This window comes from Chiloscyllium plagiosum, chromosome 51 (genome assembly GCF_004010195.1).
Source record: "Chiloscyllium plagiosum isolate BGI_BamShark_2017 chromosome 51, ASM401019v2, whole genome shotgun sequence".
Taxonomy (NCBI): domain Eukaryota; kingdom Metazoa; phylum Chordata; class Chondrichthyes; order Orectolobiformes; family Hemiscylliidae; genus Chiloscyllium; species Chiloscyllium plagiosum.
Genome location: NC_057760.1, coordinates 3,943,618 through 3,964,323, shown reverse-complemented (window position 1 = coordinate 3,964,323; position 20,706 = coordinate 3,943,618). Strand labels below are relative to the sequence as shown.

General features: G+C 42.8%; 1 protein-coding gene across 4 annotated transcripts in view; it reads left to right on the top strand.

Annotated features, from left to right (window-relative positions):
* Positions 1 to 20,706, top strand: part of smad10a (SMAD family member 10a) — a 137,660-nt gene that overhangs the window by 64,523 nt on the left and 52,431 nt on the right. For all 4 annotated transcript variants that reach the window (XM_043684047.1, XM_043684046.1, XM_043684044.1 and 1 more), the window contains 2 exons: positions 8,302 to 8,382; positions 16,573 to 16,626. In XM_043684047.1, coding sequence (XP_043539982.1) covers positions 8,302 to 8,382; positions 16,573 to 16,626 — 135 coding nt within the window. The remainder of the gene's footprint in view (positions 1 to 8,301; positions 8,383 to 16,572; positions 16,627 to 20,706) is intronic.

The following is a 20,706-nucleotide window of genomic DNA, read 5'->3' as shown; positions in this document are numbered from 1 at the left end:
TGTATGTATGAGAGGGTGTGTGTGTGGGGAGCGGGGTTTGTCTGTGTATGAGGTGTGAATGGGGTGTGTGTATGCGTTGCACTGGTAGTAATCCCAAGATCGGTACCTTTGAGGTCCTCCTTTTTAACTGCTCTCCAAGCTCCCTGACTTTTCCTTTCAGGACGTATCTCGTTTTTTATTTGTATCTTTGCTGCCTCTATATACCCAGACAACTGGCTGTTCACCCTCCCCTTTTAAAAAGCTCTGCAGCCGATCAGTGACATCTCTGACCCGAGCATATGGGGAGCAGCATACCATCCAGGCGTCCCGTTTTCACCCACAGAGCCGCCTACCTACTCCCCTTACAATCGAATCCCTTATGACTATGGCCCTTAGGGTCTTTTTCCCTCCCTTCTGGTCAGCAGTGCCCGCCACAGTGAAATGCTCTTGGCAACTGCCGTCCCCTGGTGAGCCACCACCCCTAACAGTATCCAAAACGGTGTACCTCGTTTGGAGGGAAATGACCACAAGGGACACTGCCTTCCTCCTCTTTTTCTGCCTTTTGGTCATCTATTCATTGTCTCCCTCAGCACTTCTAATATGCGGTGTGACTAGTTCACTAAACATGCTATCCATGACTTCCTCAGCATCGCGGATGCTCCACAGTGAGTCCATCTGCAGCTCAGAGCCGTCATGTGGTCAAACAAGAGCTGCTGCTGGATACAATTCTTGCAAGTGTAAGAGTCAGAAACATCAACCACGTTCCTAAGCTCCCACATCAAGCAAGAAGCACATGCCACCGGTCTGAGGTCCCCTACCATTGTAAGCCTTAGCTTTATATCAACTAACTAAAACCAAACAATACACTTAAATATATGTAAGAAAAGAAAAAGTAAAAACAAAAACCTTACTGTACAGAGTCTTTTTCTTCTGGTTCGAGGAGAGGGGGCGGTAGAGAGATACTACACGTGTAGTATCTCGGATTTAGCCGCTACCTAAATATATACCAAGTCCTTACCTTCCCGATATTCTCCTGATCTCCATGTCACCTCCACTCTGTCTTCCGCTGCTCCCGAACAGGATAAAATGTAGTGGGTCACCTGCAGCGTGACATGAACCCAGGTCCTGGTTGAGGCCATCCTCATGGGTACCGAACTTTGCTATCAGCGTCTGCTCAGCCACTTTACATTATTGCGTATCCCAAAGTCAACCTTGAAGGATAGTCACCAAGGCCAAATGCCCCTGACGGCTACAATGATCCCCAACTGGGAGGGAACATCCTTCTGGCGATTGTTACGTGATGCGCACTGTAGCTTCACCAGACTACTGAGCATGGGGACAAAACTCCTGAGAACGAATCTAACAGTTGAGCGAGCAAATTTACAACCTGGTAGGAGGCGTGGTTGATAAGTTTGTGGATAACACCAAAATTGGTGGTGCAGGTGCACAATCCTTCATCTGAAACGCTCGGGACCAGCTGGTTTTTGGAATTCAGAATTTTTCAAATTTCAGAAGAAGTGATAGTTTGATGGCGAAAGTTTTGAAAATCTTACCAGAGGAGCAGACTCACTTAGTAAAACGGGCCTTGAGAGAGAATTGAGGCCAGCCAGTGCTGGGCCACGCCCCCTGACGTTGTATCTGAGTGGCACGCATCGAATGGGTGTCAACTTGAGTTAACTTGGCCAAATAATCTTGTTAATGAGAAAAAATCTTCACAAAAAAACTTTGGAGCTTTTTGGATTTCAGAATTTCGGCTAAAGGATTGTTTACCTGTATTGTGGACATTGACGAAGGCTAAGAGTACAAAGGGATCTTGATCAAGTGGGCTGAGGAATGGCAGGTGGCGATTAATGTAGCTAAATGTGAGGTTTTGCTTTTCATTAGGACAAATCAGAGTAGGACTTAAAGAGTAAATGGTGGGGCCATGGGGAGTGTTGCCGAACAGAGAGACTTAGGGATGCAGATACATAATTCTTCAAAGTAGCATCACAGGTAGACAGAGTGATGAAGAAAGCGTTTGGCACATTTAGCTTTATTGGTCAGAGCATTGTGTACAGGAGTTGGGGCGCCATGTTACAGCTGTACAAGATGTTGGTAAGGCCCAAGTTGGAGTACTGTGTACAATTCCGATCACCCTGCTCTTGGAAGGAAGTTACTAAACTGGAAAGGATGCCAAAAAGATTTTCAAGGATGTTGCCGAGACTGAAATGTTTGAGTTACAGTTAATAGCTGGATGGGCTGGGACTTCTTTCCCTGGAGCAGAGGAGGCTGAGGGTTTATAAAATCATGAGGGGCATATATAAAGTGAATAGCCAAGGTCTTTTCGTTAGGATGGGGAGTCTAAAACTAGAGGGCATAGGTTTATGATGAGAGGGGAAAGACTTAAAAGGGATCTGAGGGATACCTTCTCACACAGAGTGTGTTACATATATGGAACAAGCTGCCAGAGGAATTGGTAGAGGCAGGTACAGTTATATCATTTAAAAGACATTTGGATGGGGAACTGAACAAAACTTGACTTTATCTCCAGGTGCTGATGCTACACTGTCTGAACTTGTCAAGCACAGCAAACTGGCATTTGTGCAAACATGCCTGTCTCTGCTGGAGGGAAGGGTGGGCTCTTCAGATCTGCATGATGCAAAGTAGCAAGCTTTAATGAAAACAAGGGTGTCTATAGTGGTGGCTAAAACAGTTGAGGCACAATGAACTGAATGGCTACCTGCTGCACTATAACAATTCTGTGATTGCAATTCCTCACTGAACATCACAGACAAAGCATTGTTCTGTGTTTCCCTTGGCCAGACTGTAAATCCTGACAAAGCACCCATGTTGAATCCCTGTATGCTTTCAGAACTGAAAGGTTCACCTTTGACATGATCTTCTGAATCATGCATTTTGCATGACTAATGCACCTAACCCTGGACACTGGGCAATTTAGCATGGCCAATCCACCTAATCTGCACATCATTGGACAGTGGGAGCACACTGGAGCATCTGGAGGAAACCCAATTCCACGCAGAAACTCTGATAGGAAAGGTTTAGAAGGATATTGGACAAACACAGGCTAATGGGACGAGTTCAGGTTGTAAAACCTGCCCAGCATGGAGTCATACAGATGTACAGCACAGAAACAGACCCTTTGGTCAAACTTGTCCATGCCGACCGGATATTCTAACCGAATCTGGTTCCATTTGCCAGCACTTGGCCCATGTCCCTCTAAACCCTTCTTATTCGTATATCCATCAGGTGCCTTTTAAATGCTGTAATTTTACCAGCCTCCACCACTCAGGCGACTGACTGTGTGGAGTTTGCACATTCTCCCCGTGTCTGCGTGGGTTTCCTCCGGGTGCTCCGGTTTCCTCCCACAGTCCAAAGATGTGCAGGTCAGGTGAATTGGCCATGCTAAATTGCCTGAAGTGTTAGGTAAGGGGTAAATGTACGGGAATGGGTGGGTTGCGCTTCAGCGGGTCGGTGTGGACTTGTTGGGCCGAAGGGCCTGTTTCCACACTGTAAGTAATCTAATCACTTCCTTTGGCAGCTCATTCCATAAGCGCACCACCCTCTGCGTGAAAAGGTTGCCCCTTAGGTCCCTTTTATGTCTTTCCCCTCTCATCTTAAACCTATGCCTTCTAGTTCTGGACTGCCCCACCCCAGGGAAGGGACTTTGTCTATTTATCCTATCCATGCCCCTCATAATTTTATAAATCTCTGTAAGGTCACCCCTCAGCCTCCGACACTCCAGGGAAAAGTCCCAGCTTCTTCAGCCTCTCCCTATAGCTCAAACCATCCAACCCTGGCAACGTCCTTGCAAATCTTTTCTGCACCCTTTCAAGTTTCACAAGATCATTCCACTAGGAGGGAGACCACAATTGTCTGCAATATTCCAAAAGTGGCCTAACCAATGTCCTGTACAGCCGCAACGTGACCTATACTCAATACCCTAACCAATAAAGGAAAGCATACCAAATGCTGCCTTCGCTATCCTATGTAGCTGTGACTCTACTTTCAAGGAACTGTGAATCTGCACTCCAAGGTTTCTTTGTTCAGCAACGCTCCCCAGGACCTTACCATTAAGTATAAGTTCTGCTCTGATTTGCTTTTCCAAAATGTAGCACCTCACATTTATCTAAATTAAACTCGTTCTGCCACTCCTCAGCCCATTGGCCCATCTGATCAAGATCCCATTGTACCCTGAAGTACTCTCCTTCGCTGCCCACTACACCTCCAATTTTGCTGTCATCTGCAAACCTACTAACTACATCTCCTATGTTCACATCCAAATCATTTATATAAATGACAAAATGTAGAGGACCCAGCACGGTCCTTGTGGCACTTCACTGGTCACAAGTCTCCAGTCCGAAAAGCAACCCTCCACCACCACCCTCTATCTTCTACCTTTCAGCCAGTTCTGTATCCAAATGGCTAGTTCTCCATGTATTCTATGAGATCTAAACTTGCTAACCATGAGATCTAACCTTGCTAACCAGTCTCCCATGGAGAATCTTGTCAAACACCTTACTGAAGTTCATATAATTTACATCTACTGCTCTGTCCTCATCAATCCTCTTTGTTACTTCTTCAGAAATCTCAGTCAAGTTTGTGAGACATGATTTCCCATGCACAAAGACATGCTGACTGTCCCTGATCAGTCCTTCCCTTTCCAAGTGGGTGTAAATCCTTCCCTCAGGATTCCCTCCACAACTTTCCCACCACTGACATCAGGCTCACTGGTCTATAGTTCCCTGGCTTGTCCTTACCACCTTTTTTACATGGTGGTACCACATTAGCAACCTCCAGTCTTCGACACCTCGCCTGTGATATATGTCGATGTGCTCCACCATTGACACCTGAGTGACCTGCCCTGCCTTATTTCCCATGAGTAGGTCAAGTTTGCACTTTGTCTCATAGGTACATCCACATACTGAATCCAAACGTTTTCTTGTACACACTTAACAAATTACTCTCCATCTAAACCCTTAACACTATGGCAGTCCCAGTCTATTGTTAGAACATGACAGTAAACCCTCCTATTAATTAAACCAAACACACAGTAAAGCTCACCTTGCTTTGTAATCTGTTAAAGTATGAGTGACGGAGAACTACCCAAATTCCACTATTTAAAGAAAAAAATAACAATTTTCTTCTTTAACTCCAAAAGTGAACATTAAACAGTAGCTATTTATAGCTCTAAGTCTCCTTTCTCTTAAAGATTTGTTATCTCCCTCCCAGTCTATAACAATATACTGATCCGATAAAGCCCCTATTAAATTTACAGCAATCAGTTTTTACAACCAGAGAGCAGTTGTCGTCTCCGGTGTCAATCCTCCTCTTGTTTGTAGAACTCCCTGGGTCGTCTTCAGTCTTCTGCTGCAAAGATGTTCCATATGGAAAAGTTACCTTTTTAGTGAGTGTTTTTGAATAGCAGTCTTTCGATGGCAGGAGGTGTTTTTTTCTCTGCCTAACTGTCCAAAATGCTTTTTTTTTTATAAACCCAAACATCGGGTCATCTCATTGTTTCAATGTTGTCAAAACAGTAAAATTCAAATTCGATTGGGTTTTAATATCTTGGGGCATAATTTAAACTGGTTAAATTCGAACTGCTGCGAAAACAATTCATATATCTAGGTTACAGCCAAATGTTACATCTTCAAATTGTCTAGTACACTTTGTGCCTGCTAGTCTGTCTTATGACCAGTGCTTGCCTGCTTTTCAACTTTCACCCTCTCTTAAAGGTACAATACGTGCCTTCATCTTTATAATACTGTGTTTGGAAAGTTAAAATCCCCTACCATAACCACTTTATTATTCTTTTAGGTAACTGAAATCTCCTTACAAATTTGTTTCTCAATTTCCTGCTGACTATAGGGGGTCTATAATACAACCCCAATAAGATGATCATCCCTTTCTTATTTCTTAGTTCTACCTAAGTACCTTTCCTGGATGTATTCCCAGGAATATCCTCCCTAAGTACAGCAGTAAAGCTATCCTTTATCAAAAACACCACTCCCCCTCCTGTCTTGCACCCCTTGCTACCCTTTGTGTAGCATTTGTATCCTGGAATATTAAGCTGCTAGTCTTGTCCATCCCTGAACCACATTTCTGTAATTGCTATAATATTCCAGTTCCATGTCCTTAACTATTCCCTGCGTTCATCTGCCTTCCCTGTTAGGCCTCTTGCATTGAAGGAAATGCTGTTTAATTTATTTATCCTACCTTCTTCCTGACTGTTTGACTCACTCCCTTTCCCGACTGTACCAGTCTCAGAACAATCTCTTTCCTCATTATTTCCCTGGGTCCCTTCTCCCCACCATACTGGTTTACAGCGGAACCTCAATTATCTGAATGAGATGGGCGGGCACTATTTTATTCGCGCAATTGATTATTTGGATAATTGATTTGACCTTTAACAAGGGAAGCCATACTGATCTAATGCTGTGCTCTACAAGAGAGTTTTAAATCTATAATTTCAATGAGTCTGCTATTTAAACAAACTAATCTTTGCATTCTGCAAATTACGGGTTAAACTGAGAAGAACTAAACCCTTACCATCACAAAAATATATGAAATCCCAGCGTTAACCAAGGTCCCGAACAGCTTGTATGATCACAAGAGTATTTGTCAGTTTCTGTGAACTCACTGTTGTGATAAAAAGACAGAAGCACCGCTTCGCACTTTCTCAGCCGTTTTTTTCATGAATGGCCTGGCAAAATGACAGGAATATCTTGAAAAGCACTTATTTTTGCAAACGGCTGTGTAACTAACACTTACCTAAAAAAAATTCCAGTAGCTGTTGCTCGAGGTGCCTGTCTTTCCTTGTTTTTGCCAGCATTTTCACATGTTCTTCAGTACAGGTAATCCGAATACATTTTCCTCTTTGATGTAATGTTTTTGCGGGACATTGAGATCATCTTCGGATAATCTGAAATTCGGATACTTGATATTTGGATAATCAAGATTCCTCTGTAAATCCTCCTGAGCAGCTCTGGCAAAGCTCCCTGCTCGTATACTAGTCCCCTTCCAATTCAGTTACAATCCATCCTTCTTGAACAGGTCACTTCTACCCCAGAATAGATTCCAATGATCCAAAAATGTGAACCCTTCTCCCCTGCACCAGCTCCTAAGCCACGCATTCATTTGCTCTATCCTCCTACTCCTACCCTCACTACTTTGCAGCACCGGGAGTAATCCAGGTATTACTACCCTCGAGGACTTTTTATTAATTCCTGCCTAACTTTCTGTATTCTCCCTTCAGAATCTCATCCTTTTCCCTTCCTATGTGGTTAGTTCCAATATGTACAATGACTTCCTGCTGGTCTCTCTCCCCTTTGATAATATTCTGCACCCTCTCTGAGATATCATTGATCTTGGCACCAGGGAGGCAACACATCATTCTGACTGTTTGCTGCTGGCTACAGAAACATCTGTCAGTGCCTCTGACTAGAGAGTTCCCTATCACAATCAATCACTTGGAACCCTCATTACATTAGAGCCTGTCTCGATACCAGAAACTTGACTGTTTGTGCTACACTCCACTGAGAGTCCATAGTTGGGCCGAAAGGTCTGTTTCATGGTATGTAACTCTATCACTTTATCAGGCAGCTGATCTTTCAGCGGGCTGATGGTCCTATTTCAGATTTTCAACATCAATGGCATTTTCTTTTGGCTTACTATTATTTACAAGACTATCTTTGATTCCAAGCCATTTCACCTAGATATTTGCCTCTGCAGAATTAACTTTGCTCTCACTTGTTACTAGCTCATTTGTCTGCGCTGACATATGATATTGTTGGGTTGCCTAAATAAACTAACATGGTCACTCCTTTAATGTCAGCCTTGCGTCAGTAGCCTAGAGGTGAATTAATTTGTTTTCCTTTTCGGCAGGGAGGTTTTAGGGGGCTCTTGTGGCACAGTGGTAGTCACCCTCCTTCTGGGCCAGGAAGCTCAGGTTCAAGTCATACTTGCTCTGAACAGAATATTGGAAAATACTGAGGCAGAGAGGTTTAATCTGTGATGGCACACCTCGAGGGTCGGTGGAACTCTGTCCCAGAGATAGGTAGATTGCCACTACACCACAGTTACTATTATTACATACTTGAGAGAAATTCAGAAAATCATTGCTCTTGTATGCTTATTTCTTAATGCCAATCTTGCAAATCAAGCTGAAGGTGGGCATTTTACCTGTAGGAAGACAGGGAATATTGAGAAACTAACTTTTAACTCCATCTGAACTATTTGGCCATAAATTTTCAACTTTAATATACTTTAATATTGTTTTGCAAAGCCTTTAATGCACACACTGAACATAGTTGTGTGATCTCTCAGGTCAGCCATCACAATCAACTGTGATACCCTTCCTCTTGCGTCACACTGCCTCAGCCTCTCAACCACGCACGCCACACAATGGTGAGTAAACCTTATCCTGTCATTTGTGAAATCCTGGAAGTGTACTTGCAGAAATGTTGTCATCTTTAGTTGACTTTTTTCCTGCTTTTTAGGCAAAATTGACAGGTTTGCAATAAAATGGGCACCATCTTGTATTTGAAATTGACTTTCTTTTTACTATTAATATAAGAAAGGTTTTGTTAACATCTCATGGGATACATTGCATACATTGCATTTCTGATAGCTGAATGCAATCTCAGTACTCACTGGAATTAGCCCAGATTGTGTGCTCAACTCTCTGGGGTGGGTGCGAAGCCACAGCCTTTCTGATTTGGTATGAGAATCACCAGTGCAGATCATGGCTAGCATCAACAATTAGTATTAGTCTGTAAGGAGAGGAATAGTAGGTGAATGACACTGGATGACAGGTGGAATTGGATGGCCTGAAATGTCTGCAGAATGAGAGTTTCGCCAAGGATCCATTGCAATTGTCAAGTCTGGCAGTGAAGGTATGGATGAGGGTTTTAGCAGCAGATGCAGTCAAGTTAGAAGTCAGTTATCATTATCAAAACAGCTGCCCTGCAGGTTCCACCATATCCTTTTTGACTTGTAAGCTTACATTTTCCCCTCCTGAACTGTCCCCTCCTTGTTTAGTTAAAGCTCTTTTTACAGTCTAGTTATTTGATTTAGCACCATTCCTCCCCTGGCTGGAGTGGACTGCGAAAGAAAAAGATGGTTGAGGAACTATAGAAAACTTTTAAGAAAATTGTTTGTGCCTCACTCAGTAACAACACATTTCAGTAAGGAAGAATAATTCTAGGAAGGGTATAAACCAACCACAGATACCCAAGGATGTTAAAGATAATAAATTTGTGGAAAAAAAAACAGACAAAAGACTTTTTTCCCTGGAGTTTCAGAGGCTGAGAGGTAACCTTCTAGAGTTATATGAAATCATAAGGGGCATGGATAGGGTGAATAGTGATGGTCTTTTTCCCAGGGTGGAGGAATCCAAAACTAGTGGGCATAGGTTTTAAAATGAGAGGGTTAAGTTTTAAAATGGACCTGACGGGCAACTTTTTCCACTTAGAGGGTGGTTTGTATCTGGAACAAGCTGCCAGAAGAGGTGGTGGAGGCAGGTACTATTACACCATTCCAAAGGCATTTGGACATAAATAGGAAGGGTTTAGAGGGATATGGGCCACATGCTGGCAAATGGGACTAGATCAATTTAGGCTATCTGGTTTGCATAAATGAGTTGAACCAAAGGGTTTGTTTCCGTGCTGTATAACTCTGACTCAGACAGGAAGATTGGCAACATTTTATAAACCAACAAAAAATGACCCAACCAAAATAAAGGAAGAGCGAAACTATGACAGTAAAATAGCATGTAATATAACAATGGAAAGTAAAAGTTTTGTTAACCGTATAAAAAGGAGGGGCCGAAGTCAGTATAAGCCTCTCAATTCTAATCTCCAGCATCTGCAGTCCTCACTTTCACCCTTAGAGAATGAGCCTGGGGAAATAATAATTGGGAATGGGGAAATGGCAAAGGAATTGAATGAATACTTTGCAACAGTTATTAGGTGGAGGACATTAATAGCATTCGTAAAATGCAAAATAATCAAAGGGGATGTGGGGTTTGCGAATAAATACACTATCACTAAAGAGAATGTACTAAGGAAATGAATGGGGCTAAAGTTGCTGAGTACCCTAAAACTTGTGTTGCATCCTAAGATTTTAAAGGAAATAATGACAGAGATATTGGACGCACTGGTAACAACCTTCCAAGAGTCCTTAGATTCTGAAAGTGTCCCAGAGGATTGGAAAATTGCCAATGTCTCAGTTATTCAAAATGAGAGGGAGGTGAGAAACTGGTAACCATAGGCCAATTAAGTTAAAATCTGTCGTTGTTAAAGTCTATTATAAAAATGTAATAACAGAGCATTTAGAATTGCTTAATGAATCAAAGTAGAGTCACCATGACTTCATAAAAGGAAAAGCATGGCTGACAAATCTTAGAATTCTTTGTGGAGGTGACAGGTGGGATAGATAAAAGGGTATTGCTAGATTATTGATCCAGGAATTCAGCTATATTCTGAGGACACGTGTTTGAATCCCACTGGCAGATTGAATTTGAGTTCACTAAAAACATATCTGGAATTAAGCATCTTCTGATGACCATGAAATCATTGCTGATTGTCAGAAAAACCCACCTGGCTCACTAATGTCCATCAGGGAAAGGAGTATGCTATCCTTACCTGGTATGGCCTACATGTGATTTCAGACTCTCAGCAATGTAGTAGACTCTCAACTGTCCTCTGAAATGACCGAGCAAGCCACATATTTCAAAGTAGGCTAGGAATGACCAATAAATGCTAGCCAGCTAAAGATGCCCATGTCCCATGAGTGAATTGGAGAAAAAAGAACCAGTAGATATATCTGAATTTCCAAAAGATATGAGAAGGTATCATGCATTAGGCACTTAATAACATAAGAGTTAAGTATAATGGCATTATATTGGCAAGGATGGATGAGTGACTAAAATAGAAAACGCAATTGCAGTAAAGATGTGGGAGCACATTTTCAGGATGACAACCTATACCTTGTGGAGTGCCACAGAGATCGCTACTGGGGCCACAATTATTTGCAATGTATTTTAATGCCTTAATAGAATCATAGTATCCCTACAGCGCAGAAAGAGGCCATTTGGCCCATTGAGTCTGCAACTATTCTCCTATCACCTGGACAGAGACCCCACCCTATTCCCTTAACTCCACATTTCCTATGGCTAACCCACCTAGCCTGCACACACCAGTATACTACAGACAATTGAGCATGACTAATCAACCTAATCTAAATATCTTGGGACCGTGGGAAGATGCCGGAGCACGCAGAGGAAACCCACGGATGTGGAGAGAACGTGCACATGCTACACAGACAGTCACCTAAGGCTGGGATTGAATCTGGGTTCCTAGTGCTGTGAGACAGCAGTACTATTCATCGTGTCAACCTAAGATGCCAACTTCGATGAGGGAAGTCAATGTACTGTAGTTTTATGGATAACACAAAAATAGGTGGGAAGGCAAGTAGTGAGGGTGACGTGCAGAATCCGGAGATGAATATAGACAGGTTAAATAAGTGGGAAAAACTTAGCAGATAGAATATAATGTGGGGTTACATACTTTGGCAGGAAAAATAAAAGAGCTGAATATATTTTAAATGGAGAAAGACTGTATGAATATCCTCAATGACCCAGCCAATTCAACTATTTTAGTTCATAATGTCACAGGTTCACTACCCTCTGAAGAACTTTGTCCTCATTTCAGTCCTATCTGACCTATCCCATATCTTGAAACTGCATCCCTGCTTCTAAACTCCCCAACCCACGAAAACATACTCCCGACATCTAGTCTGTCCAGCCTTGTTAGAATCCTTTACATTTCAAATCTCCCCTCATCCTTCTAAGCTGTAGTGAATACAGGGTGAGTCCAACTGATTTCTCTACATATGACTATCCTGCCAGCCCTCGTATCAGCCTAGTGAACCTCCACTGCACTCCCTCGATCCTTTCTTCAGTGGGGAGATCAAAACTGTAAGACATCCCTCCTCCTGGACTCAAATCCTGTTCCAGTCAAGACCAATATACCAATTGCTTGCTGCACCTACATGTCTGCTTTAATTGACCGGTGTACAAGGGCACCCAAATCCCTTTGTGCATCCACAGTTCCCAATAAATCACCATTTAAATAATACTTTACCTTTGTGTTTTTCACACCGGTGTGCATCTTCACATTTAGCCACACTGTACTGCATCTACCATGTGCTTGCCCACCACTAATTTGTTTAAATCATTTTGAAGCCTCTTTGCATCCTCCTTATAACCCACTTTTCTGTCCAGTTTTGAGTCATCAGCAAACTTGGAAATATTTCATTTAGTTCCCTCTTCCAGAATATTCATACATGTACCTCATTAGTGACTTACTCCCACTAGGGCAACACCTAGTGACCTCAACCTATATAAAGTAATTAGAACATAGAACAATACAGCGCAGAACAGGCCCATCGGCCCTCGTTGTCGAGCTGGCCTGTGAATTATTCTCAGCTCATTCCCCTACACTATCCCTTCATCATCCATTTGCTTATCCAAGGATTGTTTAAATCGCCCTAATGTGACTGAGTTGACTACATTGGCAGTTAGGGCATTCCACGCCCTTATCACTCTCTGAGTAAAGAACCTGCCTCTGACATCTGTCTTAAATCTATCACCCCTCAATTTGTAGTTATGCCCCCCTCGTACACGCTGACATCATCATCCTTGGAAAAAGACTTTCATTGTCTACCCTATCTAATCCACTGATCATCTTGTATGTTTCTATCAAATCCCCTCTTAGCCTCCTTCTTTCCAATGAGAACAGACCCAAGCCTCTCAGCCTTTCCTCATAAGACCTTCCCTCCAGACCAGGCAACATCTTGTAAATCTCCTTTGCACCTTTCCCAATGCTTCCACATCCTTCCCGAAATATGGCGACCAGAACTATACGCAATATTCCAAGTGTGGCCGCACTAGCGTTTTGTACAGTTGCAGCATGATATTGCGGCTCTGAAACTCAATCCCTCTCCCAATGAAACCTAACACACTGTGTGCCTTTTAACAGTACTATCAACCTGGGCGGCAACTTTCAGGGGTCTATGTACATGGACTCCAAGATGCCTCTGCACATCTACACTACCAAGAATCTTTCCATTGACCCAGTACTCTGCTTTCCTGTTATTCTTCCCAAAGTGTATCACCTCACATTTAGCTGCATTGAACTTCATTTGCCACCTCTCAGCCCAATTCTGCAGTTATCCAAGTCTCCCTGCAACCTGTAACATTCTTCCAAACTGCCCTCTACTTCACCGACTTTAGTGTCATCTGCAAATTTACTAATCCATCCACCTATGCCTGCGTCTAAGTCATTTATTAAAATGACAAACAGCAGTGGTCCCAAAACAGATCCTTGTGACACACCACTAGTAACCAGACTCCAGGCTGAACATTTTCCATCAACCACCATTCGCTGCCTTCTTTCAGAAAGCCAGTTTCTAATCTAAACTGCTAAATCAACCTCCATTCCATGCCTCTGCATTTTCTCCAACAGCCTACCATGTGGAACCTTATCAAAGGGTTTACTGAAGTCCATGTATTCCATGTCAACTGCCCTATTTTCATCAACACGCTTGGTCACCTTCTCAAAAAACTCAGAGGTTTGTGAAACACGACCAGCCCTTGACGAAACCATGTTGACTAGCTGAAATCAAATTGTTGCTTGCTAGATGATTATAAGGCCACAACATTTGCAATCCTCCAGTCCTCTGGTACTAAACTTGTAGACAATGACGACTGAAATATCAAAGCCAAAGGCTCTGCTATCTCCTCTCTAGCTTCCCAGAGAATCCTCGGATAAATCCCATCCGGCCCAAGGCACTTGTCTACTTTCGCTCCTTCTAGAATTGATAACACCTGTTCATAACTAACCTCGATCTTTTCCAGTCTAATATTTTGTACCTCATTCTTCTCCTCTACAATATTCTCCTTTTCCTGAGCGAACACTGATGAGAAATGTTCGTTTAGCACCTCTCCGATCTCCACAGGGTCCACACTCAACTTCCCACTTCTGTCTTTGACTGGCCCTATTCCTACCCTAGTCATCCTTTTATTCGTCGCATACTTATAGAAAGCTTTAGGGTTCTCCTTATTCTATTTGCTAAAGACTGCTCGTGTCCTCTCTTTGCTCCTATTAACTCTCTCTTTAAATCCTTCCTAGCTGATCTGTAACTCTCCATAGCCTCATCTGAACCATCTTGCCTTATCAATACATAAGCCTCCTCCTTCTGCTTAACAAGAGATGCAACTTCTGTAGTAAACCACGGTTCCCTTACCTTATCACTTCCTCCCTGCCTCACAAAGATATACCTATGCAATATCTGTTCCTTAAACGAGCTCCACATTTCCGTTGTCTGCATCCCCTGCATTTTGTTACCCCATTCTATCCATCCTAATTCTTGCCTAATCGCATTATAATTGCCCTTGCCCCATCAATAACTCTTGACCTGTGGCATGTACCTATTCCTTTTCATCGCTAAACTAAACGTAATTGAATTATGGTCACTATCTCTGAAGTGTTCGCCTACAACTAAATCAAACACCTGGCCTGGTTCATTGCCAAGCACCAGATCCAGTGTGGCCTCCCTGCTTGTCGGCCCTTCGATGTACTGTGTCAGGAAACCCTCCTGTACACATTGGACAAAAACTGATCCATCTAACGTTATAGCATTTCCAGTCAATGTTGGGGAAGTTAAAGTCCCCCATAATTACCATACTGTTCCTTTCACTCCTACCCAGAATAATTTTGCCAATCCTATCCTCCACCTCCCTGGAACTCTGTGGAGGCCTATAAAAAACTTTAAGCAGTGTGACCTCTTCTCTCCTGTTTCTAACCTCAGTAGACGAGTCCTCGTCAAAAGTTCTTTCAGCCAGCGTTATACTATCCTTGACCAACAAGGCCACACCTCCTCCTCCTCCTTTACCACCTTGCCTGTTCGTAATGAAAGATCTAAACCCTGGAACCTGCAACATCCATTCCTCACCCAGCTCTATCCATGTCTCCAAAATGGCCACAACATCGAAGTCCCATTTATGTATCCATGCTGCAAGCTCATCTACCTTATTTTGGATAACTCTAGCATTGAAGTAGACACACTTCAAACCACTTCGCTGTCTGCCAGCACCTTCCTGTGACCCTGAAATCCTGTTACTGTAGTACCTACTCTCATCCTCCTGTGCACTGCAACGACACCGCAGGTTCCCATCCCCCTGCTGAACTAGTTTAAAACCACCTAAATAGCACCACCAAATTTCCCACCCAGGATATTAGTACCCCTCTGGTTCAAGTGAAGACCTTCCTGTTTGTAGAGGTCCCACCTTCCCTAAAATGACCCTTAATTATCCAAGTACCTGAAGCCCTCCCTCCTGCATCATCCTTGCAACCATGTGTTCAGCTGACTTATATAGCTGGATGGAAATAAAAAGAAGTCCCTCCTTTTCCAGAAATCTCTGCTCTCTGATTTCAAATATACAAGTTCAAATCAGTGATTCACCACTCCCAGCAGGCCCCTGGTCCAAGCTCCCGCCCTTCGAGTTGCTGCTGCCGCTGAAAAACAGAAATGGAGGACTCCCACACTCGAGGTAAGTTTTTAAAATTCAAATCAGTGACTCACTGCTCCCAGCAGACCCCTGGTCCATGCTCCCGCCCTTCGAGTTGCTGCTGCCACTGAAAAACAGAATTATGCAGGTTTGAAGGAGGCTGGGAAAATAGACCGAGGGGATGATTAGTTCATCTAGCAGGTATTTAAGCAGATGTTTTGTAATGCTCAGCAAAAAATTATTCTGGTCAAAAAGAAGGACTCTGTGAGAAGATTGAACAACAACTGGTTAGTCAAGGAGAGTATTCAGTCACTAAGGCGCACAAAGCAGCAGAAACTATAGTGGGAGGCCACAAGCTTGGGAATTTTTTAGTAACTGATAGCAGATGACAATAAAAGCTAATAAAGACCTGGACTTGCATTTGTTTTTTAACTTTATTTTGATATATCCCTGGAAGGATATACCACAAACAGGTCTGAAGTTGCTGGCTCCCTGCTGAGTGGGTGAGTAAGTGAGCAGGGGCAGTTTTCAACTTCTTATGATCTCCACCCTCTTAGTCTTTCTGTTTTGAATTTCTAAAACTTCCCTGATTTTGTCCTGGTTGACATTCCATGGGTCCACACAGTTGCTGAATTTACATCCACAGTCATCTTTTGGCTGGAGTAGCAGTTTTTAGGAAACGCACATTGAAGTTAAGAGTTCAATAAATACTTTAGGGTTGTGATCATTGTCATGATGAGAAGAAGCTTTGATTTTCATGGTGTTACACCATAAAGAATTTCCAGATCAAAGCGTAAATAACACAGGGACTTTGGATAATCTTCTTTTGTTGTCATTAACTTAACACCTGATTAAAAATGAATTTAAGAATGACTATTTGAATTTATATGAATGACAAACTGAAAAATATTTCAAGTTCAAAATCAACTCTTTGCTATAACTTCTGAGGATACCTGTTAAAATTTGGAGCGCCCAGTGATTTTCAAATCATTGCACTTTATAACAATGGTTATTTGTCACTCTAGGCTCTTCACATCACAATGGAGCATCCTATCAACAGCTGATCTCCAACCATCCAGGTAATTTAGCTTTTCCAAGTGTACATTGAATGAACAACGCACACTGTTCACTTGGACTGACATGTCGATGCCATTGTTTATACTTGGCATGAATCTCCAGCTCTTTTCCCATAAATATATCCTTCTGTTCCTTTCTTTCTCTCTTTTTTATATTTATGTAACTTCCCATTAAATCGATCTATTATTTATTCCATATTTTCACTAATATCTTTCCATTTGACCAAAACTGGATACGTACATCAATTGTGGTCTGACCAAGCTCCATGACAGTTGAAGTAAGACCTAACTACTCTTGTACTTAAATCCTCTTGCAATAAAGACTGTCATTATAGGTTGCTGCACCTGCATGTTATCTCTCTGACTTATCTACAAGGACTCGTAGATCCCTTTTATATGTACAGTTTCCTACCCTTTACCATTTAAGAAATGTTCCATACATCATCTGCTCCTACCAAAACTGATACGTCATATTTTCCACATTATATTCAGTCTGCCATGTTTGTATCCAGTCCAAATCCTCCTGAAGGTCTTTTCATCTTCCCCATGACATAAATTCCTGCTCAGCTTTGTGTCACCTGAAAATTTGGAGATATTATATTTGTCCCTAAAGTATTGATGAATATTGTGAATAGCTGGGGCCAAAGCACTGATCCTTGTCATACCCCACCAGTCACAGCCTGCCAACACAAATTTGATAACATTTATTCCCTAGTCTGTTTACTGTATGTCAGCCAATCATTAATGCCTGCCACCTATGACCTCTATTAATCCATTACCACTTATCCCATTTGCTTTAATTAGCCACCCAGCCTTCCATGGGAATAGAGTCATGGAGTTAGTCATAGAATTTTTAAGCATTCATCTATACGGTTCCCGTTTTCCAGCACTTGATCTGTCACCTTCAATGTCATGATGCTTCAAGTGCTTATCTAAATACCTGTGTCTACCATCTTTTTTAGCAATGAGTTCAAAATATTCACCATCCTCTGTGTGAAAGGTTTTCCTCAAATCCTCTTCTAACATCTTGTTCCTTAGCCAGAGGCACAGTTTTAAGCTATTGACCCTTCTACTATGTGGAAAAACAGTTTCTCTCTGTCTGTGCCCCTCAAAAGCTTTGAATCTGATCAAAAACCTTTTGAACATCTAAGCACATTTCATCCTTCAATCCTCTTTATCAAGTTTTTTTGTAACGTCCTCAAAAGACTGCAACAAGTTCATCAAACACAATTTCCAATTGCAAACCATACTGATTATGCCTAACCAGATCATTTTTCTCCAAGTGTCTATTTATCCCATCCTTTATAATAGATTTTAGTGTTCCCCTGATTACTGGGCCGAGGAATAAAGAACAAAGAAAATTACAGCACAGGAACAGAGCCTTCGGCCCTCCAAGCCTGTGCCTATCCAGATCCTCTATCTAAACCTGTTGCCTATTTTCTAAGGATCTGTATCCCTCTGCTCCCTACCCATTTATATATCTGTTGAGATACATCTTAAATGTCACTATCATGCCTGCTTCTACCATTTCCATTGGCAACACATTCCAGGCACCCACCATCCTCTGCGTAAAGAGCTTTCCACATATATTTCCCTTAAACTCTTCTGCTCTCACTTGAACTAGTGCCCCCTAGTAATTGAGTTCCCCAGTCTGGGGAAAAAACTTCTTACTATCCACCCTGTCTATAGCTCTCATAATTTTGTACACCCCAGTCAGGACTCCCGCAACCTCCGTCTTTCTAATGAAAATAATCCTAATCTACTCGACCTCTCTTCATAGATGGCACCCTCCAGACCAGGCAACATCCTGGTGAACCACCTCTACACCCTCTCCGAAGCATCCACATCCTTTGGTGATGTGGTGAACAGAACTGTACACAGAATTCCAAATGTGGCCGAGCCAAAGTCCTATACAGCTGTAACACGGTCTCCATTTTGAGAAACTCCCTACCACTACTACTCTGTCTCCTGTTGCCCAGCCGGTTCTCTATCCATCTAGCTAGTACACCGTGGACCCCATGCGACTTCACTTTCTCCATCAGCCTATCATGAAAAACTAATCAACATCTTACTGAAGTCCATGTATATGACATCTACAGCCCTTAGCTTATCAATCAACTTGTCACTTCCTCAAAGAATTCTATTAAGTTGGTAAGAAATGACCTTCCCTGCACAAAACCATGCTGCCTGTCACTTTTTCTTCCAAATTTAAATAGATCCTATCCCTCAGTGTCTTCTCCAGCAGCTTCCCTGCCAGTGGTATCAGACTAACTGCTCTATAGTTGCCTAGATTATTCCTGTTTAAAAATCACACAACAGCAGGTTATAGTCCAACAGGTTTAATTGGAAGCACACTTGCTTTCGGAGCGACGCTCCTTCATCAGGTGATAGTGGAGGGCTCAATCGTAACACAGAATTTATAGCAAAAATTTACAATGTGATGTAACTGAAATTATGCATTGAAAAATTGATCGTCTGTTAAGCCTTTTATCTGTTAGAATACAGTGATAGTTCACTTCTTTCATGTGTAAATCACAAAACTTTTTTTTAAAAAGTTGCATTTCGGGTTAGCTGTTAGCAATGGTGATAGCTAGGCAATATGTTGAAGGTGTTAGCCCCCTGTGTTCTCTGTCTATGCCATGATGCTTAATATTGATGCTAATCTAAAAAGTGAGATAACGGAGTTTTACGTAAATTCATGCAGTTTTTGAGCTCAGAGTTCTGCATGAATGCATGCAGTTTTTGAGCAAAGTACAATGTAACCCTGCAAGTACAAATTCGTGTGTGCGTGAGAGTGTGTGTGTGTGTGTGTAGGAGTATCTGTGTGTGTGTGTATAGTGCAATAGTAGTCACCTGTAATGTGACATGAACCCAAGGTCCCGGTTGAGGCCCTCCCTATGGGTACTGAACTTAGCTATCAGCCTCTGCTCGGCCACTTTTCTCTGCTACCTGTCCCGATGTCCATCTTGTGGTCACCCGAAGGTACAAGGCTGAATGTTTTGGACCACTGAAGTGTTCCCCAGCTGGGAGGGAACCCTCCTGTCTGTTGATTGTTGTGCAGTGCCCATTCATCCGTTGTCGTAGCCTTTGCTTGGTTTCCCCAATGTACCATGCCTTCGGGCATCCTTTAGGATAAAGTGAGGACTGCAGATGCTGGAGATCAGAGCTGAAAATGTGTTGCTGAAAAGCGCAGAAGGTCAGGCAGCATCCAAGGAGCAGGAGAATCGACGTTTCGGGCATGAGCCTGAAGAAGGGTTCATGCCCGAAATGTCGATTCTCCTGCTCCTTGGATGCTGCCTGACCTGCTGCGCTTTTCCAGCAACACATTTTCAGCTCCGGGCATCCTTGCCTGCAACGTATAAGACAGACAACGTTGACTGAGTCACATGAGTACCTGCCACGTACAAGGTGGGAGGTGTCCCCACGTGTAATGGTAGTATCTATGTCCACAATCTGACACGTCTTGCAACGTCTACCGTGACAGGATTGTATGGAGTTGTCCTGGGAGCTGGGCAGCTTGCTACAAACAACGATCTGTTTGAGGTTTGGCGGTTGTTTAAAGGCAAGTAGTGGAGGTGTGGGGAAGGTCTTGGTGAGGTGCTCATCCTCATTGATAATGTGTTGCAGGTCATGAAGAACATGGCGTAATTTTTCAGCCCCTGGGAAGTACTGAACAATGAAGGGTACCTTGTCAGTTGCAGCACATGTCTGTCTCCTGAGGAGGTCATTACGGTTCCTTGCTGTGGCAAGTCTGAACTGGCGGTCGATGAGTTGAGCATCGTACCCCGTTCTTGTGAGGGCATCCTTGAGTATTTCTAGGTGTCTGTCACGTTCCTCCTCATCTGAGCAGATCCGGTGTATGCGTAGGGCTTGTCCATAGGGGCTGGCTGTTTTAATATGTTTTGGGTGAAAGCTGGAGAAGTGTAGCATTGTGAGGTTGTCTGTGGGTTTGCGGTAGAGTGTGGTGCTGAGGTGTCCATCCTTGATGGAGATGCATTTGTCCAAGAATGAGACAGATAGTCGAGAGTTGTCCATGGTGAGTTTGATGGTGGGATGAAACTTGTTGATGTCACTGTGTAGTTT